The sequence below is a fragment of the Anolis sagrei genome, chromosome 6, assembly GCF_037176765.1.
Source record: "Anolis sagrei isolate rAnoSag1 chromosome 6, rAnoSag1.mat, whole genome shotgun sequence".
NCBI lineage: Eukaryota > Metazoa > Chordata > Lepidosauria > Squamata > Dactyloidae > Anolis > Anolis sagrei.
The window spans coordinates 1,351,663-1,378,101 of NC_090026.1; the positions used below are offsets into that span (position 1 = coordinate 1,351,663).

The 26,439-nt window shown below is 48.2% G+C and overlaps 1 protein-coding gene across 2 annotated transcripts; it reads left to right on the forward strand.

Annotated features, from left to right (window-relative positions):
- The first annotated feature begins 3,800 nt into the window (after positions 1–3,800).
- On the forward strand, positions 3,801–25,734 carry ENO3 (enolase 3). Of its 2 annotated transcripts, none has more exons than XM_067469645.1 (12): positions 3,801–3,909; positions 4,381–4,467; positions 8,558–8,653; positions 10,413–10,471; positions 10,962–11,031; positions 15,211–15,344; positions 15,484–15,706; positions 19,838–20,035; positions 21,009–21,210; positions 21,334–21,442; positions 21,539–21,597; positions 25,485–25,734. In XM_067469645.1, the coding sequence occupies exons 2-12, from the start codon at positions 4,383–4,385 to the stop codon at positions 25,552–25,554; spliced, it is 1,305 nt and encodes a 434-aa protein (XP_067325746.1). In that variant the 5' UTR covers positions 3,801–3,909; positions 4,381–4,382; the 3' UTR covers positions 25,555–25,734. The 2 variants fall into 2 exon arrangements, with proteins under 2 accessions (XP_067325746.1, XP_060635773.1); XM_060779790.2 differs by having other exon boundaries at positions 3,821–3,913.
- Positions 25,735–26,439: the final 705 nt, after the last annotated feature.

Here is a 26,439-nt window from a genome sequence, read left to right on the forward strand (position 1 = left end):
AAGGGACTCGTTTGGCCTTGAAGGAGATCCTGTGGGCGGCCACGGCCGACATGGAGCTCTGGCCTGGGCTGGTCCATGAAGTCATGAAGCGACTGAATGAATAAACATCACCAACCCTTGGCTATGATCTTGGAGAAGGGGGCAAAGGGGTCCCATCCTATGGGGCAGGCCTGGGCCAACTTCAGCCTTCCCTCCAGGTGTTTTGGACTTCCAACTCTGCACCGGAGGGAGGGTGAGGCTCGAGGGTCTTCCTTCTGCCTTCCCGTAAATGCATCCCAAGGCTGTGAAAGGTGAGCAGGAGGAGCTATCTAGGGTTACCTCCTCGTCCTTTAAGCCTGGGACCTCGAATGGTCCCCCGACCTTTAGAAGGGTCTAAATTTAGGGCAAGGCTTTGGCGGAAGGGCCTGGCACCAAATGCAAAAGAGCCAAAGCAAGGACACGAAGGAAGGAAAGGAAGGGATCCTGCCTTGAATGCAAACGTTTGGGGGAAAACGCTCTGCCCCGTGCGTGACTCATCCCGGCTTGGCCACCAGCCGCTCTCGTTCCTCCTTGCCAGCCAGCCCCGTGGGTGGGTGGGTTTGGCTGGCATCCCGGGCCATGCCCTGCTATTCAAGAGAAAGCCCTGCAATGAAGCATGATTCACGGGATCCACGGAGGAGAAGGGGCCCCCGGGCGTGTGGGCCCTTTGCCTGGAGTAAACGCGGAGGAGAGGAGGACGTTGGATCAGGAGGGGCGCCCAGGAAGACGGCCGTGGCGTCCTGCCATCCATGCAGCCAGATGGAGAGAGGATGCGCAGGTGCACGGATGGAGGCGGCCGTCGCATGTCCCATTTTTAGAAGGCAATTATAGGCAACGGAATGGACCCAAGGCAGGGCGGACCGCTTTCTAAGGAGGGTGCGCTCCCAAGGAAAGAAAGAAAGAGAAGCATCCCTGCAATGTGCCTGTATTGACCTGACTCATGCGCCACTGAATCTCATGCGCACCTCCATTTTCAAAACCCTTAAAACAAGGAAAGTATTGGCTGCTGAATGTGTGCAAAAAGCGCACTCCTTGTCACTGGGCCCAAAAATATGTGCCTTGCAATGGCTGCTTGCTTAATAATAACAAAAAGGTCAGGGCACCAAAGTTTCCAGCAAAGGAAAGGAAAACTATGCTGCAGAAGGAATGCACTTGAATTGCCTTGGTTCAATGCGGTGGAGTCCTGGTGTGTGTGTGTGTGTGGGGGGGGGGGGGGGGTGTTGGACAAGGTCTTGAGCCTTCTTTGCCAACGAATGCTGGTGCCTCGCCACCAAGATTACCGTATGATGTGAATCATATAAGGCACACCCTAATTTTGGTGAGGTAATTCAGCCAAAAAAAGGTGAGCGTTACATTCAAATAAATATGGATGTCCCACTTTTCTCCCAACAAAGGATCCAAAGCCATTCTCCCAATAATAATAATAATAATAACAATAACAACAACAACCAATAATAATAATAATCATCATCATCATCATCTATAATAACCCTAAATAATAACCTATAATAATAATAATAATGTTTGACCCACCTTAATAATAATAATAATCTTTAATAAACCTAAATAATAATAATAATAATAATAATAATAATAATAATAATGTATGACCCACCTCTCCCTGCGGCTCGAAGCAGGATGCAACATCTTAAAATAAGAGATAAGACACTAATAATAATAATAATAATAATAATAATAATAATAATAATGTATTACCTGCCTCTCCCTGCAACTCGAGGTGACAGATAGACAATAATAATAACAATAATAATAATAATAATAATAATAATAATAATGTATTACCTGCCTCTCCCTGCAGCTTGAGGTGACATATAGACAGTAATAATGATGATGATGATGATGATGATAATAAATGTATTACCTTTCTCTCCCTGCAGCTCGAGGTGACATATAGACAATAATAATAATAATAATAATAATAATATCCCATTTGGTTGCCATGCAAACATCCAAATGGCAAGCAAGGAGAGCCTGTCTGCATCCCGCATGCCTTGCAGGTTTGCTCTCTTTTAGGGCCATACATTGCATGTCCACCAAAGCCACATCTCCCCCCATCCCCCTTCTCTACATGTCAGCCCAGTGCAGGTGAAAAGCCAGCACTTCAATGCCTTGACCAGGCCAGGCTTCAGAGAGTCACAGTGCATTGGCTGAGCCCCAGGTTCAGATCCTCCCTCTGCCATTGGCAACTCTGGGAAAAGTCCCACTCAAAGCAAACTCACAAGGCAGTGGTCACTATAAAGAGTGAACCTTCTATTCTATTAATCTGTCTGGCTATCTCTCTCTCTCTCTCTCTCCTGTCTAATCTATCATCTGCCTACCTATCCTACCTACCTACCCTATCCTACCTACCTACATATCTTACAGTTATTCTATCTATCTATCTATCTATCTATCTATCTATCTATCTATCTATCTTGCATATCTGCCTCCCAATTATCTAATCTATCTACTACCTACCCTATCTATCTATCTATCTATCTATCTATCTAATCTATGACACAATTATCTATCTACCTCCCATCAATCTATCATCTGCCTACCTATCTTATCCTATCTACCTACATATCTTACAGTTATTCTATCCATCCATTCATCCATCTATCCATCCATCTTGCGTATCTACCTCCCAATTATCTAATCTATCTACTACCTACCCTATCTATCTAATCTAATCTATCACACAGTTATCTATCTGCCTCCCATCTAATCTATCTACTATCTATCCTATCTACCTACCTACCCATCCATCCTTCCGTCTACTGCACAGTTATCTTACCTATCTATCTACCTCGATAATCAACTATCTATCTATCTATCTATCTATCTATCTATCTAATTATGACACAATTATCTATCTACCGCCCATCTAATCTATCATCTGCCTACCTATCCTACCTACCTACCTACCTACCTACCTACCTACATATCTTACAGTTAATCTATCTATCTATCTATCTATCTATCTATCTATCATCTATCCATCCATCTATCTATCCATCTATCTATCTTGCGTATCTACCTCCCAATTATCTAATCTATCTACTACCTACCTTAGCTATCTACCTATCCTATCTATCTATCTATCTATCTATCTATCTATCTATCTATTTATCTACCTCCCATATAATCTATCATCTACTTATCCTATCCTATCTATCTATTGATCAATAGTACAGTTAACAATTATCTATCTATCTACCTCCCATATAATCTATCATCTTCCTATCCTATCCTATATATCGATTGATAGTACAGTTAACTTATCTATTTACCTCTCATTTAATCTTTCCCACCTATTTATCTATCTATTTATCTTGTGTATCTAGTTCCCAATTATCTAATCTTATCTATCTATCTATCTATCTATCTATCTATCTATCTATCTATCTTTTTATCTACCTACCTACCTATCTATCTATCTATCTATCTATCTATCTATCTATCTTTTTATCTACCTACCTACCTACCTACCTACCTACCTACCTATCTATCTATCTATCTATCTATCTATAGATCTGTGCAGTCTTTTTTTTTCTTTGCCTGCCTGTGGCATTTCTGTGCCACCTCTCCGCCCACCAAGAACCTCGGAGACGATGTTAGAACAGCTCGGAACATTTCAAATATCAACTGCAGGGATCACGACTTCTCAAACAAATTAAAGCACGCCTGACAAAAAGTCGTGCAAAAACTCTGCCGGGCCCTCCCCCCTCCCTCCCTCCCCCTGGGCCAAAGAAGGGGGGGCGTGCCTGCTCCTGGTGGACCCTGGCTATAAAGGGCCGAGTCCAGCCTCTCCGGCCACTGTCCGCAGCTCCAGCAGACAGACACAATTCCCCCCAGAGAGCCCCAGGAAACAGCAGCAGAAGAAAGAAAGTGAGTGAGTGCATGGAGAGACCCCAGACCCATTGAGAAGGGGCATGGGTCAACTTGGGCCCTTTTTCCAGGTGTTTTGGACTCCAACTCCCACCATTCCTCACAGCCTCAGGCCCTTTCCTTTTGGAAGGGGCCTGAGGCTGTGAGGAATGGTGGGAGTTGGAGTCCAAAACACCTGGAAGGAGGGCCAAAGTTTGCTACTTCTTGCTTTTTTTGGGGAGGGGGGGATCTTCTGCTTGCAAGAGTCTTCTCCAGCGCTGACCTTTCCCAGCTCTTTACCGAAAGAGAGCAGGAGGCAAGGGGGGGGGTCTATATTTAGCCTTGGCAGCTGCCCTTCTGCCTCCTGGGGAATGCAGGCCCAGGGAGGACTATTTGGGGGATCTCTTTGAGTCTATATGGGGGGAAAAAAGGGGGAGAGACCTCCTCCTCGGACCCCCACTTGACCCTCTCGTTCTCTCTGTCTCTCCACAGCCATGTCTATCCAGAAGATCCACGCCAGGGAGATCCTCGACTCCCGGGGCAACCCCACCGTGGAGGTGGACCTGCACACCGGCAAAGGTCAGTCTCCGTTGGCAGCCAGCAAGCAAGCCCACACCCCTGACCTTTCCTTTTCAGGGTCAGCCAAGGTGCCCCCATTGACCCTACCCTCTCTCTCTCTTTTTGAATCTGGGAACAAAGAGGACACACTCAGCACCGTGAAGGAACACAAATAATACACTTTTTATACCTGACTACCAATGCAAATGCATTGCATGTAAACCTATCCAACTATTGTCCTATCTATTTACCTCTTATCTCATCTAATATAATATATCTATTTATCTGCATCATCAATTCTGTCTATTTTGTCTGTCTATTTTCCTACCTACCCAACTTTCTGTCTGTTTGTCCTATCTCTCTCTCTCCCACCCAATCTATCTATCCATTTATCTACATCATCAATTCTATCTGTCTATTCTAAGGAGCCCCTGGTATACAGGACTGCTGTACCAAAAGGTCAGTGGTTCAAATGCTGCAAGTCGCTTCTGGTTGCATTTGCAGCATTTCATCTATTCTGATGATCGTGCCATTACTGCTCAAGCAGGGAGCTTTGAGATGGTAGAACAGAAGCTCTCCGAAGCTCTAGGTGCCCTTACTGCCTATTACAGGGAAAACCAGCTGATCCCCAACCCATCTAAAACACAGACATGTGCCTTTCATCTCAAGAACAGACAACCATCCCGAGCTCTGAGGATTATTACCTGGGAAGGAATCCCACTGGAGCATTGCAGCGCACCCAAATACCTGGGAGTCACTCTGGACCGTTCTCTGACCTACAAGAAGCACTGCCTGAACATCAAGCAAAAAGTGGGTGCTAGAAACAATATCATACAAAAGCTGACTGGCACAACCTGGGGATCACAACCAGGCACAGTGAAGACATCTGCCCTTGCGCTATGCTACTCTGCTGCTGAGTATGCATGCCCAGTGTGGAACACATCTCACCATGCTAAATCAGTGGATGTGGCTCTTAATGAGACATGCCGCATTATCACGGGGTGTCTGCGCCCTACACCACTGGAGAAATTACACTGCTTAGCCGGTATTGCACCACCTGACATCCGCCGGGAAGGAGCAGCCAAGAGTGAAAGGACCAAGGCAGAGACATCTCCAGTTCATCCCATGTTTGGGTATCAGCCAGCACGCCAACGACTTAAATCAAGAAACAGTTTTCTAAGATCTACAGAGACACTAGCTGGAACACCTCAGCAAGCGAGAGTCCAAAAGTGGCAGGCTCAAACCCAGAACCTCAATCCATGGCTGATATCAAATGAGAGACTCCCCCCCTCCTGGGCACACAGAAGAAGACTGGGCCACTTGGAAGGCGCTGAACAGACTGCGCTCTGGCACCACAAGATGCAGAGCCAACCTTCAGAAATGGGGCTACAAAGTGGAATCCTCGACATGTGAGTGTGGAGAGGAGCAAACCACTGACCACCTGCTGCAATGCACCCTCAGCCCTGCCACATGCACCATGGAGGACCTTCTTGCGGCAACACCAGAGGCACTCCAAGCGGCCAGAGACTGCTCAAAGGACATTTAATCAACTGCCAAGCTTGCAAACTTTGTGTTTTGTCTGTTTGTTTGTCTGTTTGTTTGTTTGTTTTGTTCTGTTAGAAATGTAATACAATTGTCTGGTTGCCCCTGACACGATAAATAAAGTGGTGGTTCAAATCCAGGGAGTGGGCTGAGCTCCCATCTGTCATCTCCAGCTTCTCATGTGGGGACACGAGAGAAGCCTCCTACACGGATGATAAAACATCTGGGTGTCCCCTGAACAACATCCTTGCAGACGGCCAATTCTATTGCACCAAAAGCAACTTGCAGTTTCTCAAGTCGTTCCTGACACGGAAAAAAAATCTATCTATTGGCATCATCAATTTCATCTATGTATTCTACCTGTCTATTCTTCCTGTCTGTTTTGTCTTTTCTATCTATTTACCTACCTACCGAACTACCTATCTATCTGCCTCCCATCTATACCTTTATACCCACACAACTATCAATGCAAATGCATGGCATTTACACCTACCCAACTATCTGTCTGTCTGTCTGTTCTATCCACAAATGCAAAGACAATTCTGCAGACCTCACGCTCCTTGTCCTTGTACCCCTGATTATCCTTGCTTATTATACTTCTTCTTCTTATTATTATTATTATTATTACCCCTCATTATCAGTGACATGTGGGGCTTGACGAATCCAAGGATGGAGTTAAAATAGCTGGATGCAACATGAACACCCTTAGATATGCAGATGATGCCATTTTGATGGCAAAAAGTGAGGAGGAGCTGAGGAGCCTTCTCACCAAGGTGGAAGAAGAAAGGGCAAAAGCTGGGCTGCAGTTCAACATCAGGAAAACCAAGATTGTGGCAACCAGACTGACTGAGAACTGGCAAATAGAGAGTAACCTACAGATGTGAAAGCTGGACCAGAAGGAAGGCTGAGCGAAGGAAGAGAGATGCTTTGGAACTGTGGCGCTGGAGGAAAATCCCGAGAGTGCCTTGGACCACGAGAAGATCCAACCAGTCCATACTTCAGGAAATGAAAGCCCAACTGCTCATTGGAGGGAAGGAGATGAGAGTCAAAGTTCTTTGGCCACATCATGAGAAGATAGGAAAGCTTGGAGAAAGGAATTATGCTGGGGGAAATGGAAGGAAAAAGGAAGAGGGGCCAACCAAGGGCAAGGTGGGTGGGTGGATGGTCTTCTTGAAGGGGAGCAGCAGGTGGTCATGGCCTAGTCTGGTCCATGAGGTCACCAAGAGTCGGAAGCGGCTGAACGGATAAACAATAACAATTATTATTTGTACGCCTTGTTGTCCTGCAGCCACACTTCTCCTTTGAAGGGCATCCATGGGATCCATAAATCTTACATTCATAGACTCATAGCATCATAAGAGTTGGAAGTGATGGAGTCCAACCCCCCGAGAAAAAGCCCAAAGCACCTGGTCTGCATTATTGTTGTGAAATGGTGGCGAACAAGTCCCAGTCTTTCTTGAGATCGATGAAGGGTTTGATGAGCATCGTCAATGTGTCCGTCTCGGCCAGTTTGCAGACCTTCGCCATCCATTCTTCTTCTTGCGTTGGGATGATGGGTTCCTTCCATCTCTGTGCATAGAGCATTCTCACTGCAGGTATCATATATGGTAGCAAGTCCCAGTCTTTCTTGAGATCGGGGAAGGGTTTGATCAGCACCGTCAATGTGTCTGTCTCGGCCAGTTTGCAGACCTTCGCCATCCGTTCTTCCTTCTTGTGTTGGGATGATGGGTTCCTTCCATCTCTGTGCATAGAGCATTCTCACTGCAGTTATCATATATCGTAGCAAGTCCCAGTCTTTCTTGAGACCGGTGAAGGGTTTGATCAGCACCGTCAATGTGTCCGTCTCGGCCAGTTTGCAGACCTTCGCCATCCGTTCTTCTTCTTGCATTGGGATGATGGGTTCCTTCCATCTCTGCACATAGAGCATTCTCACTGCAGTTATCATATATTGTAGCAAGTCCCAGTCTGTCTTGAGATCGGTGAAGGGTTTGATCAGCACTGTCAATGTGTCCGTCTCGGCCAGTTCGCAGGCCTTCACCATCCGTTCTTCTTGCATTGGGATGATGGGTTCCTTCCATCTCTGCACATAGAGCATTCTCACTGCAGTTATCATATATCGTAGCAAGTCCCAGTCTTTCTTGAGATCGGTGAAGGGTTTGATCAGCACCGTCAATGTGTCCGTCTCGGCCAGTTTGCAGACCTTCGCCATCCGTTCTTCTTCTTGCGTTGGGATGATGGGTTCCTTCCATCTCTGCGCATAGAGCATTCTCACTGCAGTTATCATATATCGTAGCAAGTCCCAGTCTTTCTTGAGATCAGTGAAGGGTTTGATCAGCACCATTAATTTGTCCGTCTCGGCCAGTTTGCAGACCTTCGCCATCCGTTCTTCCTTCTTGCGTTGGGATGATGGCTTCCTTCCATCTCTGTGCATAGAGCATTCTCACTGCCATTATCATATATTGTAGCAATACCCATGTTTTCCTTCTAACTGATTACCTGCTGCTCTCGCTGCTGTTATCGTGTGGGGCATTATAATAATCATCCTCTCTCCCCTTTCCTTTTTCTCCAGGCCGTTTCCGTGCCGCGGTGCCCAGCGGGGCCTCCACCGGCATCTATGAGGCCCTGGAGCTGCGGGACGGGGACAAGGCCCGCTACCTGGGCAAAGGTGAGGCTGCTTGACAAGGGGGAGGAGGAGGAGGAGGAGAGGGCCTAGGACCTATGGCTTCAATGGCTGCTGGGTTGAGCAACTAATAGTAATCAATAGGCCTGTTCAATGCACGGTTCTAAATGGTTCTAAAGTACTTACAAAACTAAAGTTCTGGTGGTGAAAACTTCGGAACTCTAACAAAACTCTCAAAATTTCATTATAAATGGCAGTTCCTAATTGGTTCTCTCATAAAAATCGCCAATAATGAAATAATAATTAAATATTGTTAGAGTTCTGAAATTTTCACCACCAGAACTTTGGTTTTGTAAATATTTTAGAACCATTTAGAACCATGCATTGAGCAGGCCTAGTAATCAATACAACTAATAGTATAATATAATAGTATAATAGTGTATTATATACATATTGTGTTTTATATATATATATATATATATATATATATATATATATATATATATATATAATGTACATGAGACAAGGTGGAACTGTCCCCTGCCCCCCCCCCTTCACTTTGGCCCAGAGCAGCAGTTGGTGCTGGGGTAAGGGGTCCCCAACTTTATTTATATATAAAAAGTTGGGGACCCCTTACCCCAGCAACTGCCGCTTTGGGCCAAAGTGAAGGGGGGGGGTAAGGGGTCCCCAACCCCTTTATATATATAAAGTTGGGGACCCCTTACCCCAGCACCAACTGCCACTCTGGGCCAAAGTGAAGGGGGGGGGGCAGGGGACAGTTCCACCTTGTCTCATGTACTATGCTAATAATATAATATAATGTAATATAATATAATATATTGTATATACATATAGTATTTATAATATTATAATGCAATGCAATATTATACTAATTATAATAATATGATATATATTTATATTACATGTAATATTACTAATAATATTACAATATAATGGTATAGTACAATATAGTAATATATAATACTGATATTGCACTATGCTAATAATATAATATATTGTATGTATATATATATATATTGTAAGCCGCTCTGAGACCCCTTCGGGGTGAGACAGGCGGCATATAAAGGTCGTAAATAAGTAAATAAGTATAATGATATGGTATAATAATATGTAATCATATAATTTTATATCATATATTACATGCAATATTACTCATAATATTGCAGTATAGTGGTACAGTACAATATAGTAATATATAATACTAATATTGTGCTATGCTAGTAATATAATATATTGTATATTCAGTAGAGTCTTGCTTATCCAACATAAACAGGCGGGCAGAATGTTGGATAAGCGAAAATGTTGGATAATAATAATGAGAGTTTAAGGAAAAGCCTATTAAACGTCAAATTACGTTATGATTTTACAATTTAAGCATGAAAACATCATGTTTTATAACAAATCGACAGAAAAAGCAGTTCAGTATACAGTAACGTTGTGCAGTAATTACCGTATTTACGAATTTAGCACCAAAACATCGCATAACTACATACTGAGCATGGAACACTGTTAAAAATAAGAAGCAGCCAAAAGCCTTTCTCTCCATCCCCTCCTTAATACTCAACACTCATTTTCAGTCCTGGCTCCTCCCCATTGTCTGGGTCCCCCCCCCCCCCAATAATCAAGGCCCATTTCTGCCCCATTGGCTTCATCCGTCCGTCCTTCTGTTTCCTGCTTCTGGGATAGATCTCCCCCACTTTGCCCCATATTGTGTAGGGTAGGACTGGAATGGGAGGGGAGTGGGGGGCTTTGCTTTGGGTGACCCTTTTGTCTTTCCACTTAGGGGTGCTGAAAGCCGTGGAGCACATCAACAAGACCATCGCTCCCGCCCTGATTGAGAAGGTGAGTGGGGGGTTTGCAGGGCAATCGAGGGGCTCCTTGAGCACCATTCTGGGGATCCCCCAGAACCAGAACCAGCAAGCATCACCAATTTGGTCAGCCAGAAGCAGTGCAAATCTCTCCAAACTAGTGGACAGCCTCATTGTGGACACCCAAATGGGTGGGTCTAAGGTGACCCCTGTGGGGTCACCTCAGACCCACCCATTTGGGTGTCCACAATGAGGCTGTCCCCCCTTGATTTCCTCCCACAAATTTTGGAGTGGAGAATTGCATTTGGCATCGTACAAAAGTCAAAATTTGGCATTGCGGCCTCCCCAGTGCCGAGCTTCAAGAGCAACACACCGAACGCAGTGGGTTTCCATCTCGTGTGCCAGATCTCAGCCGCAAGACAGTCCTTGGCTCTCTCTCTGTGGCTGCAACTTCTGGGAAATCCAGCACAGACAGACACAACTCACCCCCTTCTTTTCCTCCCCTTCCCCACTTCCTTTGCTAGAAAATCAGCGTAGTCGAGCAGGAGAAGATCGACAAGATCATGATCGACTTGGACGGGACGGAGAACAAGTGTAAGTGGGATGCTGGGCTTCCCTTGGTCCAGACGCTACAAACTACAGACTGGAATCGTGTTGGCCTTGTTTGCTGCTGCATCCCACTGCTGGCTCACATTCTCCTAAGATTCTGAGATCCCTTTTGCATGTGCTGTTGATTGCTCAATCTGGACACTAGACTCCTATCGATGCAGACTAGGATTGATTGCATTGGCCTTTTTTGTTGCCACATCACACTATAGTAGGCTCATGTCAACCTTATGGTCTCCTTAGTCTACTTTTGCATGTACTGTGGTCAAGCCATAGGTCACCCCTCAATATAGGTCACCCCTCAACACTATAGTAGGCTCACATACAACCTTATGGTCTGCTTAGTCTCCTTTTGCATGTACTGTGGTCAAGCCATAGGTCACCCCTCAAGACCAAAATATTTTTATTTATTTGTTTATTTACAACATTTCTACCCTGCCCTTCTCACTCAAGAGCGGCCAACTCTGGCAACAATTCAATGCCGCAATATCACAAAATTAACAATAATATAAAACCATATGGCTTCAGACTTCAAGAAAGGAGATTCCACCTGAACATGAGGAAGACCTTCCTGACTGTGAGAGCCATTCAGCAGTGGAACTCTCTGCCCTGGAATGTGGTGGAGGCTCCTTCTTTGGAAGTTTTGAAACAGAGGCTGGATGGCCATCCGTTGGGGGTGCTTTGAATGCGATTTTCCTGCTTCTTGACTTCAAACTATAAGAAAGGAGATTCCACTTGAACATGAGGAAGAACTTCCTGACTGAGAGAGCCGTTCAGCAGTGGAACTCTCTGCCCCGGAGCGCGGTGGAGGCTCCTTCTTTGGAAGCTTTGAAACAGAGGCTGGATGGCCATCTGTCAGGAGTGTTTTGAATGCGATTTTCCTGCTTCTTGACTTCAACCTACATGAAAGGAGATTCCACCTGAACGTGAGGAAGAACTTCCTGACTTTGATAGCTGTTCAGCAGTGGAACTCTCTGCCCTGGAGTGTGGTGGAGGCTCCTTCTTTGGAAGCTTTTAAACAGAGGCTGGATGGCCATCTGTCAGAGGGTTTTGAATATGATTTTCCTGCTTCTTGACTTCAAACTATAAGAAAGGAGATTCCACCTGAACATGAGGAAGAATTTCCTGACTGTGAGAGCCGTTCAGCAGTGGAACTCTCTGCCCCAGAGGGAGTGTGGTGGAGGCTCCTTCTTTGGAAGCTTTGAAACAGAGGCTGGATGGCCATCTGTCAGGGGTGTTTTGAATGCGATTTTCCTGCTTCTTGACTTCAAACTACAAGAAAGGAGATTCCATCTGAACATGAGGAAGAACTTCCTGGCTGTGAGAGCCATTCAGCAGTGGAACTCTCTGCCCCAGGGGGAGTGTGGTGGAGCTCCTTCTTTGGAGGCTTTTAAACAGAGGCTGGATGGCCATCTGTCAGGGGTGTTTTGAATGCGATTTTTCTGCTTCTTGACTTCAAACTATAAGAAAGGAGATTCCACCTGAACATTAGGAAGAACTTCCTGACTGTGAGAGCCGTTCAGCAGTGGAACTCTCTGCCCTGGAGTGTGGTGGAGGCTCCTTCTTTGGAGGCTTTTAAACAGAGGCTGGATGGCCATCTGTCAGGGGTGTTTTGAATGCAATTTTCCTGCTTCTTGACTTCAAACTATAAGGAAGGAGATTCCACCTAAACATGAGGAAGAACTTCCTGACTGTGAGAGGCGTTCAGCAGTGGAACTCTCTGCCCAGAAATGTGGTGGAGGCTCCTTTCTGCTTCTTGGCAGAATGGGGTTGGACTAGATGGCCCAGGAGGTCTCTTTCAACTCTATGATTCTATAAATTCTTATAACAATCATCATATGGTCCAATTCAATGTCCAAAGTGCTGTTTATACCTGTTCCAAAACCACGATTTCAGTTTTTTCCTAAAGGAAAGGAGAGAGGATAATAATAATAATAATAATAATAATAATAATAATAATAATCTTTATTTATACCCCGCCACCATCTCTCCAGTGGGGACTCGGAGCGGCTTACATGGGGCCAAGCCCGGACAACATATTACAGCAGAATAAAACCAGAAACATTATCAACAAACAACATCATCAAAATTACATAGAAAAAAAAACAAAAACAAAAAACATTCCAATAAACACAGTCACGATAATAGTGGGCGGTCCACCTGTACAGGATAAAACAATTAAAAGACTCTAATGAGATAAAAATAGGAGCAGGTTATGCCAATCTAATCTCGCTAGGGAGTGAATTCCACAAGTGGGGAGTCACCACCGAGAAGGTCCTGTCCTTCGTCCCCACCAGATGCGTTTGCGAGGCCGGTGAGACTGAGAGCAGGGCCTCCCCAGTGGATCTTAAACTACGAGGTAGATACATTCAGACAAGTAAGCAGGGCTGGAGCCATATAGGGCTTTATACACCAAAACCAGCACTAGGCTCCTATGGATGCAGCATTGGCCTTTTTTTTTTGCTGTTGCATCACATTGTTGGCTCATGTTCAACTTGTGGTCCACTCAGATCCCATTTGCGTGGACTGTTGTCAAGGCATTTACTATTTTACATCTCCCAATTGAGATACTTTTGAATGCAGCCTAGGATCGCATTGGCCTTTTGAGCTGCTGCACCACTGCACCACATGAGCTGCTGGCTCATGTTCAACTTGTGGTCCACTAAGACGCTTAAATCCCTTTTGCATGGATATTGTCCAGTCATATACAGTATTACATCTCTCCTGATTGAGACACTGTTGCATGCAACCTAGGATTGCATTGGCCTTTGTTGCTGTTGCACCATGCCCTTGGCTCATGTCTGGCTTGTGGTCTCATAGCGCCCATTTGCATGGAGGATTGTCAAGCCATATGCTATATTACATCTCTGGATTTAGACACTAGACACCTATGGCTGCAGCATTGGCCTTGTTAACTGCTGCATCACACTGCTGTCTCACATTCAGCTTGTGGTCCTTGAAGACTCTTTGCTCCTTTTTCATGGACTATTGTCAAGCCATATACTGTTGGATGCAACCTAGGATTGCATTGGCCTTTGTTGCTGCTGCACCACGCTCTTGGCTCATGTCCAGCTCCCCTTTGCATGGATCATTGTCACATCATATACCATATTGCATCTCCAGGCTCATGTTCAGTTTGTGGTCTCCCCAGACTCTTTGCTCCCTTTTGTGTGTACTATTGTCAAGGCATATACTATAGTTCTCCTCCCAAGTTAGATACTTTTGGATGCAGTCTAGGACCGCACTGGCCTTGGTTGCTGCTGCGCCACATTTGGGTCTCCACAATGAGACCGTCCATGCCCCATCCTCAATTTACCACCATTAGAGACATCTAATGGCTGAGAGGCTGCACTCTACACATGCTCAAAAGCCCATTTTTGATGAATAAAACTATATTTGCATAATCTGTCGGTCGTTACAACACCAGAGAATAGCCTTTAATGTGCACAGCAGGAAACTTGTGGAAAAAACAGAGCTAAGGTAGAGAATGCCAGCGGCAGTAAAGGTACACGGCCACCCCCTTTCTTTCTCCCTTTTAGGAAATAGGAAAAAGATCAAAAGTATTGACTTACTAAGAAAGCTTGCATGATGTAAATTCATACAGGTAAACAGATCTTTTGGTTACATTCACAGCAATGATTAGAAGGCCTTGAATGGATGGCAATAGGCCTCTCTTCCCAAAGCAGTTACATCCCAAAAGGTAGTAGAACAGAACAAAATAGAGCAAAAAAAGAAAATGGGCAAATGGGCAAAATGGGGAGAACAAAAGGATGCGTCCCCCTTTTATACCCTTCCAAACATGTGGTCAGACATATGTGACCCAAACACCTTCAGAGATGGTAGATAACTCATTAGCTTACATGCATATTTAAATCAGGTGCAATAAACTTTGGAATTTGAGTAGGTCACATTAGATACACTGTGTGGAAGGATATGTTCTCTTAGTGTAGGCATGGGCCAGCTTTGTCCCTCCAGATGTTTTGGACTCCAACTCCCACCATTCCTCACAGCCTCAGGCTCATGTCCGGCTTGTGGTCTTTTAGCTCCCTTTTACATGCACAATTGTCACGTCATATACCGTATGACATCTCCAGGTCATATTCAGGTTGTGGTCTACCCAGACTCCTAGCTCATTTTGACATAGACTATGTTTCTCTCCCTTTGCAGCCAAGTTTGGGGCCAATGCCATCCTGGGGGTCTCCCTGGCCGTTTGCAAGGCCGGCGCGGCCGAGAAGGGGGTCCCCCTCTACCGCCACATCGCGGACCTGGCCGGCAACAAGGAGCTCATCCTGCCTGTCCCGGTGAGTGAGTGACCAACCGACGCGGGAGGGAAGGGGGAGGCATTGCGCGGGGTGGAGCCGGGCAACGCATGGACTTCCTTTGGGGTGCCCAAAAGGACGTGACGTGAAGCCCCACTTGCACCCCCCCCCCCGTTCACAGGCCTTCAACGTGATCAACGGGGGCTCCCACGCGGGGAACAAGCTGGCCATGCAGGAGTTCATGATCCTGCCGGTGGGGGCCAGCACCTTCAAGGAGGCCATGCGCATCGGGGCCGAGGTATACCACAACCTGAAGGCCGTCATCAAGAGCAAGTACGGGAAGGACGCCACCAACGTCGGGGACGAGGGCGGATTCGCCCCCAACATCCTGGAGAACAACGAAGGTGGGCCCACTCCTCCTCTTCCTCCTCCTCCTCGAATGGATCGGGGCCCTTCTGAGGTCGATGAGACGAACGGGGTCGTGTTTCATGGCACTTGGGCTTCTTATCTATCCGAGTGCCCTTTAAATGTTGGGCCCAGAATTAGCTCAGGGGCTGTAACCGGAGCCCCAGGAAGAAAGGCCAAAGGGAAGCCGCTCTGCAGGATGCCAGGAAGGGCGCCTTGCCCTCCAGACAAGACGAGGGAGGGTCCGGGTCTGGGTCCGTCTCGGCTGCAAAGGCCTCCCATCGCCAAGTCGGAGAGATGATAGGTCTCCCTCCCTGTCCCCACTTCGTGCCTGCACCCACCACCATTCCTTAGCCTATGCCTTGAGGGAACCAGCTGGTATACATTTGGGGACCGTCCATATCCCATCCTCAATTTCCCACCATTAGAGACATCTAATGGCTGAGAGGCTGCACTCTGCACATGCTCAGAAGCCCCTTCTCCTGTTGGTGGGGATCCCTACCTTCAATGAGTGCCTGAAATACACTGTGTGGAAGGATATGTTCTCTTAGTATAGGCATGGCCCAACTTTGTACTGTTTGTACTGTTGTTATTATTGCTTGTATTGTTGTGTTTGGGCTCAGCTTCATGTAAGCCGCACCGAGTCCCTGGGGGAGATGGTAGCGGGGTACAAATAAAGTGTTATTATTTGTCCCTCCAGATGTTTTGGACTCCAACTCCCACCATTCCTAACAGCCTCAGTCCCCTTCCTTTCCCCCTCAGCTGCTTAAGCTAGATGATAGATCTAAAAGATGCCTACCTTCATATATCCCAACAAATAGATATAACGCTTAAGCAGCTGAGTGGGAAAAAGGAAGAGGCCTGAGGCTGTGAGGAATGGTGGGAGTTGGAGTCCAAAACAACTGGAAGGGGGGCCGAAGTAGGGGACCAGGTGGACCATGTCTTGCCTTGAGGGGACCAGGTGGAATGCATTTGGGGCTCCACAATGAGCCTGTCCATGCCCCATCCTCGATTTCCCACCATTTAGAGATGTCTAATGGCTGAGAGGCTGCACTCTGCACATGCTCAGAAGCTCCTTTTCCTGTTGGTGGGGATCCCTGCCTTCAATGAGTGCCTGAAATACACTGTGTGGAAGGATATGTTCTCTTAGTGTAGGCATGGCCCAACTTTGTACTGTTTGTACTGTTGTTATTATTGCTTGTATTGTTGTGTTTGGGCTCAGCTTCATGTGAGCCGCACCGAGTCCCTTGGGGAGATGGTAGCGGGGTACAAATAAAGTGTTATTATTTGTCCCTCCAGATGTTTTGGACTCCAACTCCCACCATTCCTCATAGCCTCAGTCCCCTTCCTTTTCCCCTCAGCCGCTTAAGCTACATGATAGATCTAAAAGATGCCTACCTTCATATATCCCAACAAATAGATATAACGCTTAAGCAGCTGAGGGGGGAAAGGAAAGTGCCTGAGGCTGTGAGGAATGATGGGAGTTGGAGTCCAAAACAACTGGAAGGAGGGCCAAAATTGAGGACCAGGTGGACCAGGTCTTGCCTTGAGGGGACCAGGTGGAATGCGTTTGGGGCTCCACAATGAGCCTGTCCATGCCCCATCCTCGATTTCCCACCATTTAGAGACATCTAATGGCTGAGAGGCTGCACTCTGCACATGCTCAGAAGCCACTTCTCCTGTTGCTGGGGATCCCTACCTTCCATGAGTGCCTGAAACAGTGTAGAAGGATATGTTCTCTTAGTGTAGGCATGAGCCAACTTTGTCCCTCCTTCCAGATGTTTTGGACTCCGACTCCCACCATTCCTCACAGCCTCAGGCCCCTTCCTTTCCCCCTCAGCCGCTTAAGCTAGATGATAGAGTGATAGACCTAAAAGATGCCTACCTTCATATCCCAACAAATAGATAGAACGCTTAAGCGGCTGAGGGGGAAAAGGAAAGTGCCTGAGGCTGTGAGGAATGATGGGAGTTGGAGTCCAAAACAACTGGAAGGAGGGCTGAAGTTGAGAACCAGGTGGACCACGTCTTGCCTTGAGGGGACCAGTTGGAATGTGTTTGGGGCTCCACAATGAGCCTGTCCATGCCCCATCCTTGATTTCCCACCATTTAGAGATGTCTGATGGCTGAGAGGCTGCACTCTGCACATGCTCAGAAGCCCCTTTTCCTGTTGGTGGTGCCTGGGATAAATATGGGTTGCTTACCTGGAACCGTAGTTCCCCGTCATGGTCCCTGTGAATCGCACATACGGTCATTTCCGAGAGAACAGCTTTTCCTTAGTTGGTGGAAAAGGAAGGGGCAGCTCATAGGGATGGATGGGGGTCCAAGGGCCCCAATGCATGTCTGGGTTCGTCTGTGGGGCATGGCCAAGGGAAAGGCTCAAAGGCCAATGGAGAAGAAAACTCATTGCACAACCCTGTCCCCTTCTGTAATACTGTAGGTTTTATATAGCAATATTAAATGACCACTCACAAGCCGGTTTTGCTTGGAAATGGATATATTGCTTGTATCTCTGCAGCAAAGAAAGACACTACTGACTTTTCCCCACCACCACTTCCTTTTATACACCTTTCTTGCCCATCTCCCCCTCTTCTCAGTTTCCTTAGAGCTTGTTGCTTCACAGAGAGAAAAGGCAGCCAGGATGATTCAGTCAGGATGTCACGGAGGGAATTTGTGATGTCTTCATGCCGTCAGAAACTGACTCCTGACACCTTCTTCAATACGATATTTAAACCTGGCTCTCCACTTCCCTCTTCACCATCAGGAAGCCCTTCTTCTCGTTTAGGCGGAGTCTCGTTTTCCTGCAATGGGAATGAATCCATGCCCCCTCCATTGCCTCCCATTCTCCGAAGCAGCAGAGAACAAGGTTGTTGTGAGCTTTCCGGGCTGTATAGCCATGTTCCGGAAGCACTCTCTCCTGACGTTTTGCCTGTATCTACAGCAGGCATCCTCAGAGGTTGGGAGGTGAAATGTCAGGAGAGAATGCTTCTGGAACATGGCCAGACAGCCCGGAAAGCTCACAACAACCCATGAAAGTCGTTGACAATACAGAAAAAGCTTCTTGCCCCCTTTTATCCCCAATGGAAGCTTTCCTTCCTAGTGGGGGCTGGATTGGATGACCCCTGGGAGACCCCTTCTACCTAAGGGGTCGATGGATTGGGAGGAATGCCCAAGTGGCCTGCCAAACACTATGTAAACATGTATTGTCGAAGGCTTTCATGGCTGGAATCACTAGGTTCTTGTGGGGTTTTTCGGGCTATATGGCCATGGTCTAGAGGCATTTTCTCCTGACGTTTCGCCTGCATCTATGGCAAGCATCCTCAGAGGTAGTGTAAACAGTTTTTGTTCCTAGGTGATCAGTCATGTCTTAATGAGTTCTAGCACAAAAACTATCGAACTGCAAAAACTTTTGTGCGAGAGGGACATCTGGCAAGACCTTTCGCCATAGATTTTCCACGAGTATCTGCTCTTCGGCCCTCCCTCCAGGTGTTTTGGACGTAAGACGCCCATAACATGGGCATGCAGGTGATCCCTTGATTGACTTAAGTGTCCGGTTCCAAGAGGGCAAAAGCACGGGACAACTTGGGCTCTCCCTTGAGGTGTTTTGGACTTCAACTCCCACCATTCCTAACAACCTCAGACCCTTTCCTTTTGCCCCTCAGCCGCTTAAGCTAGATGATAGTGATAGACCTAAAGGATGCCTACCTTCATATCTCAACAAATAGATATCCCAGAAGCCCCGCTCATTCTAACCAACAGGGAGGAACTCTGGGAGTTGTAGTCCAAAACACCTGAAAGGCCCAGAGTGACTACACCAGGCCTGGGCCTACTTGGGCTTTCCTTCCAGGTGTTTTGGACTCCAACTCCCACCATTCCTCACAGCCTCAGGCCCCTTCCTTTTGCCCCTCAGCCGCTTAAGCTAGATGATAGTGATAGACCTAAAAGATGCCTACCTTCATATCTCAACAAATAGATATAACGCTTAAGCGGCTGAGGGGGAAAAGGAAAGGGCCTGAGGCTGTGAGGAATGGTGGGAGTTGGAGTCCAAAACACCTAAGAGGGAGGGCCCAAGTTGGCCCATGCCTGTGCACTCGCCCCATCCTTATTTCCTTCTGTCCTTTCCTCTTGTCCAGCGCTGGAGCTTCTGAAGAGCGCCATCGAGAAGGCCGGCTACCCGGACAAGATCGTCATCGGGATGGACGTGGCGGCCTCCGAGTTCTTCCGCAAAGGCAAATACGACCTGGACTTCAAGTCCCCCGACGACCCCAACCGCTACATCTCCGGGGACAAGCTGGGCGAGCTCTACCAGAGCTTCATCAAGAACTACCCCGGTGAGTGAGTCCCTGGCAGACCCCCACCCACAAGGTCTGGTTGGAATCCTATGCTCAGCCCCAGGGGGCTATTCAGACCCACCAGCCTCCCTGTCTTCCTCAGGCACGCGCTGTGTATGTTCAGGAACACAGAACCTCCTAAACCCCCTCCCCACATTTGCCCAGGACCCTCCAGTCTCCCTATCTTCTCCAGAGGTGCACTCTGTGTATGTTCAGGAACACCAACCCCCCTGAGCCCCCTCCCCACCTTTTCCCAGGACCCACCACCCTCCCTATCTGCCCCAGAGGCGCACTTTGTGTATGTTCAGGAACACAGACCCTCCCTGAGCCCCCTCCCCACCTTTTCCCAGGACCCTCCAGCCTCCCTATCTTCCCCAGAGGCATGCTCTGTATATGTTCAGGAACACCGACCCCCTGAGCCCCCTCCCCACATTTGCCCAGGACCCTCCAACCTCCCTATCTTCACCAGAGGTGCACTCTGTGTATGCTCAGGAACACAGACCCCCTGAGCCCCCTCCCCACATTTGTCCAGGACTCACCACCCTCCCTATCTTCCCCAGAGGCGCGCTCTGTGTATGCTCAGGAACACAGACCGCGCTGAGCCCCCTCCCCACATTTGTCCAGGACTCACCACCCTCCCTATCTTCCCCAGAGGCGCGCTCTGTGTATGTTCAGGAACACCGACCCCCTGAGCCCCCTCCCCACATTTTCCCAGGACCCAACAGCCTCTCTATCTTCACCAGAGGCACGCTTTGTGTGTGCTCAGGAACACAGACCCCCCTCAGCCCCCTCCCCACATTTGCCCAGGACCCACCAGCCTCCCTGTCTTCCCCAGAGGCACGCTCTGTGTATGTCAAGAAGCATAGACACTGAGCCCCCCCCCAATTTGCCCAGCTGTGGGTTCAAGAGAGACAGTGAGGAAGCACTGCCTTTTGAACCCACCCCCATTAACCGCCCCCCCCCCCCTTTCCAGTGGTGTCCATCGAGGACCCCTTTGACCAGGACGACTGGGAGACCTGGAAGAAGTTCCTGACCCAGGTGCAGATCCAGATTGTGGGGGACGACCTGACGGTGACCAACCCCAAGCGCATCCAGAAGGCCGTGGAGCAGAAGGCCTGCAACTGCCTCCTCCTCAAGGTCAACCAGATCGGCTCCGTCACCGAGTCCATCCAGGCGTGAGTCCAGAGGGGTCTCTTCAGGGAAACTCTTGGGAGAGGTGGGCTCTCCTGGGAGGGGAGGGGTCTGTGACCCTGCATGACCCCTCCTCTCTCTCTCCCTCTGCCCTGCCTCCTTTCCAGCTGCAAACTGGCCCAGAGCAACGGCTGGGGAGTCATGGTCAGCCACCGCTCCGGAGAGACGGAGGACACCTTCATCGCCGACCTGGTGGTGGGACTCTGCACAGGGCAGGTGAGTGGGTGGGGGTGCCCAGGCCGGGGACCCCTCCCCAAGCCCTCCCTTCCCCATATAATAAGGTTGTGACCTGTTTTGGGGGTCTTCTTACAGATCAAGACCGGGGCCCCCTGCCGGTCAGAGCGCCTGGCCAAGTACAACCAGCTGATGAGGTGAGTGGCCGGAAAAGCCGGGCTGGAGGGGAGATGGGCTTCGTGGGGAGAAGAGAACCATAAAGGTGGAAGGGACCCCCAAAGGCCATCCAGTCCAGCCCCCTTCTGCCATGCACTCCAAGCACTCCTGAGAAGACGACATTTTTTTTTCATTTCAGGAGTGACTTGAGAAACTGCAAGTTGCTCTTGGTGTAAGAGAATTGGCTGTCTGCAAGGATGTTGTCCAGGGGACGCCCGGATGTTTTACCATCCTTATAGGAGGCGTCTCTCGTGTCTTCCCGCATGAGAAGCTGGAGATGACAGATGGGAGCTCACACCACTCCCCGGATTTGAACCACTGACCTTTTGGTCAGCAGTCCTGTCATTTTGGTCAGCAGTCCTGTCAGCAGTCCTGTTTTACCATCCTTATATGAGGCATCTCTCGTGTCCCCCCACATGAGAAGCTGGAGATGACAGATGGGAGCTCACCCCACTCCCCGGATTTGAACCACTGACCTTTTGGTCAGCAGTCCTGTCATTTTGGTCAGCAGTCCTGTCAGCAGTCCTGTTTTACCATCCTTATAGGAGGCGTTTCTCGTGTCCCCCCCGCATGAGAAGCTGGAGATGACAGATGGGAGCTCACCCCACTCCCCGGATTTTAACCACTGACCTTTTGGTCAGCAGTCCTGTCATTTTGGTCAGCAGTCCTGTTAGCAGTCCTGTTTTACCATTCTTATAGGGGGTGTCTCTCGTGTCCTCCTGCATGAGAAGCTGGAGATGACAGATGGGAGCTCACCCCACTCCCCAGATTTGAACCACTGACCTTTTGGTCAGCAGTCCTGTCATTTTGGTCAGCAGTCCTGTTTTACCATTCTTATAGGAGGCGTCTCTCGTGTCCTCCCGCATGAGAAGCTGGAGATGACAGATGGGAGCTCACCCCACTCCCCAGATTTGAACCACTGACCTTTTGGTCAGCAGTCCTGTCATTTTGGTCAGCAGTCCTGTCAGCAGTCCTGTTTTACCACCCTTATAGGAGGCGTCTCTCGTGTCCCCCCGCATGAGAAGCTGGAGATGACAGATGGGAGCTCACCCCACTCCCCGGATTTGAACCACTGACCTTTCGGTCAGCAGTCCTGTCAGCAGTCCTGTTTTACCATTCTTATAGGAGGCGTCTCTTGTGTCCCTCCACATGAGAAGCTGGAGATGACAGATGGGAGCTCACCCCACTCCCCGGATTTGAACCACTGACCTTTTGGTCAGCAGTCCTGTCACCAGGAACTCCTTAGAACAGACAGATAGAATTGATGATGCAGATAAATAGATAGATAGATAGATAGATAGATAGATAGGATGCGAGAGAGAGAGATAGGACAGACTACAATAAGTGGGTATGTATAAATGCAATGCATTTGCATTGATAGTTGGGTAGGTGTAAAGGTGTAGATGGGAGGTTGATAGATAGGACAGACAGGTAGATAGTTGGGTAGGGAGGAAAATAGATAAACAGTCAAGATAGACAGAATTGATGATGCAGATAAATAGATTATATGAGATGAGATGTGAGGTAGATAGATAGGACAAACAGATAGATCAGTGGTTCTCAACCTGGGGGTCGCGCCCCCTAGAGGGGTCATTTGGCCATTCCAGAGGGGTCACGGCGGCCCCTCCTGCAGGCCCCATGCATCGTCTACCGGGTGTCATAAAGGCACGAAGGATTTTGTTTTGGGGTTTGACCATCCTTGTGGGAGGCTTCTCACATGTCCCCGCTTGGGAAGCTGGAGCTGACAGAGGGAGCTCAACCCACTCTCCCCAGATTTGAACCTTCGACCTGTCAGCCAGCAGTCTTGCCAGCACAAGGGTTTGACTCACTGCACCCGCAGAGAAGGAGACTCCGTCACACATAACGCTATGTAACTCGCTGTGAAACATGTGCTGTTCCTGATTTGAAAGCGTCATTTCCTGTTTAATTGTGCGGTGTTTACTGTGAGAGTAGTTGTTCTACTTTCTGTGTCTGCCACAAACTAGGTTGAACGGGTTGAGACTCAATGGGATAGGCATTGAAAAACTGGAGCCGAAAGTGCTGCTGTGAGATATCTTACGAAAACCAAGTCTTTGCCGTTTCATAACCCTTTCCCACGGTTTTGTGATTGAACCCATTAGGAAATAATGACGTTTATATTAAAACCCAGGAACAAAAATTGTGTTACATAGTGGAATAATAATGGGTTGCTGTGATCTCATAACAATAATAATAATAATAATAATAATAATAATAATAATGGGTCGCTGTGAGTTTTTTGGGCTGCATGGCCATGTTCCAGTAGCATTCTCTCCTGACGTTTGTCCTGCATCTGTGGCTAATGGCATCTTCAAAGGACGGTTGGAAGTGAGGCAAGGAGGGTATACATATCCGTGCGATGGTGTCCAGGGTGGAAGAAAGACCCCTTGTCTGTTTGAAGCAAGTGTGAATTTAGCCAGCTTGAGTAGCATTCAGTAGCTGTGAAGCAGCAAAGTCAATCAGTGAGGGTATCTGCAAAGAGCCTGGTCTGTGTTGCCTGGAGGCATCCTCTGTTTGGAAGATGATAATTGGCACCGGATTGTTTGCTGTCTGGAGTTCCCCTCCAGGCAACAAAGGCAAGGCTACCTCTATGCAGATACCCTCACTGATTGACTTTGAAGCTGCATGGCTACTCAGTGCTATTCAATGTGTTGTCAAAGGCTTTCACGGCTGGAATCACTGGGTTGTTGTGTGTTTTCTGGGCACTGGCCATGTTCCAGAAGCATTCTCTCCTGACGTTTCACCTGCATCTATGGCAGGCATCCTCAGAAGTTGTGAGGTTTGTTGGAAACTCGGCAAGTGGTGTTTATATATCTGTGGAATGTCCAGGGTGGGAGAAAGAACTCTTGTTTGCTGGAGCCAAGTGTGAATGTTGCAGCTGGCCACCTTGATTAGCATTGAATGGCTTTACAGCTGCAAAGTCAATCAGTGAGGGTATCTGCATAGAGGTCTGTTGGAAACTAGGCAAGTGGGGTTTATATATCTGTGGAATAATGTCCAGGGTGGGAGAAAGAACTCTTGCTTGTCGGAGCCAAGTGTGAATGTTGCAACTGGCCATCTTGGTTAGCATTTAATGGCCTAGCAATTTCAAGGTCTGGCTTCTTACTGCCTGGGGGAATCCTTTGTTGGGAGGTGATTAGCTGACCCTGAGGATGCCTGCCATAGATGCAGGCGAAACGTCAGGGCAGAATGCTTCTGGAACATGGCCAGGCGGCCCGGAAAACACACAACAACCCAATGCTATTCACACTTGCTAATCACACTTTCTCCTGACATTTCGCCTGCATCTATGGCAAGCATCCTTAGAGGTTGTGAGGTCTTGGAGGATGCCTGCCATAGATGCAGGTGAAACGTCAGGAGAGAATGCTTCTGGATCATGGCCATATAGCCTGAAAAACCTACAACAACCCAGTGATTCCAGCCATGAAAGCCTTTAACAATACAGTCAAGGGTTCTTTCTCCCACAGCTATGTCACACAAAAATTGTGTGACACGGCTGGCAGAAAGTCCTTAACATTTGGGTGGCATTTCCTTTTCCTGCCGTTTGAACCCACGGCTCCAAGGTGACCTAGTCTGTCACTGGTCTAGACCTAGCTTTGCCCCTTCTAAGATCTACAGAGACACTTGCTGGAACACCCCAGCAAGCGAGAGTCCAAAAGTGGCAGGCTCAAACCCAGAACCCAGCAAATATTTCAGCATGGCTCCCATGCCCCCTTCTATTACCCAAGATGCACATTCCTTGTAACTCCCTGAGCCTCTCTTCTGAGGGATCCATGGCCCTCCTCTAGACCTGGCCTGTCCATCCTCCTTGACCGATACGACTGTCTCCTTGCCTTCCTTCCTTCTGCAGGATCGAGGAAGAGCTGGGCGACAAGGCCAAGTTTGCAGGGCGCAAGTTCCGGAACCCCTTCGCCAAGTGAGGCGGTCCCGGCGGGAGGAGGAGGAGGAAGAGGAGCGCCCACAACAACGACAACGACAACGACAACAACGAGGGGCCGCCTTCTCCTTGGGACCCCTTCAGAGAGCAGCCCACTTCTGGGGCCTCCCCCAAACACCCATCTTGGGGACCTGAATAAACAGGCAGCTGTGCCACAAACCTCTTCCTCCTACTCCTTTGTGTCGCTTTTGCCAGTGGGTGTATATGTTCTCTTACTGTAGGCATGAGCCAACTTTGGTCCTCCCCCTCCAGATGTTTTGGACTCCAACTCCCACCATTCCTCACAGCCTCAGGCCCCTTCCTTTTGCCCCTCAGCCGCTTAAGCTAGATGAGAGAGTGATGGACCTAAAGGATGCCTACCTTCATATCTCAACAAATAGATATCCCAGAAGCCCCGCTCATTCTAACCAACAGGGAGGAACTCTGGGAGTTGTAGTCCAAAACACCTGAAAGGCTCAGAGTGACTACACCAGGCCTGGCCCTACTTGGGCTTTCCTTCCAGGTGTTTTGGACTCCAACTCCCACCATTCCTCACAGCCTCAGGCCCCTTCCTTTTGCCCCTCAGCCGCTTAAGCTAGATGATAGAGTGATGGACCTAAAAGATGCCTACCTTCATATCTCAACAAATAGATATCCCAGAAGCCCCGCTCATTCTAACCAACAGGGAGGAACTCTGGGAGTTGTAGTCCAAAACACCTGAAAGGCTTAGAGTGACTACAGGCCTGGGCCTACTTGGGCTTTCCTTCCAGGTGTTTTGGACTCCAACTCCCACCATTCCTCACAGCCTCAGGCCCCTTCCTTTTGCCCCTCAGCCGCTTAAGCTAGATGAGAGAGTGATAGACCTAAAAGATGCCTACCTTCATATCTC

Coding starts and splice junctions, on each gene's coding strand:
- ENO3 (XM_067469645.1), top strand. CDS start 4,383: ATGTCTATCCAGAAGATCCACGCCAGGGAGATCCTCGACTCCCGGGGC. Junction 21,443..21,538: donor TGGGACTCTGCACAGGGCAG/GTGAGTGGGTGG, acceptor GTCTTCTTACAG/ATCAAGACCGGGGCCCCCTG. Junction 21,598..25,484: donor AAGTACAACCAGCTGATGAG/GTGAGTGGCCGG, acceptor TTCCTTCTGCAG/GATCGAGGAAGAGCTGGGCG.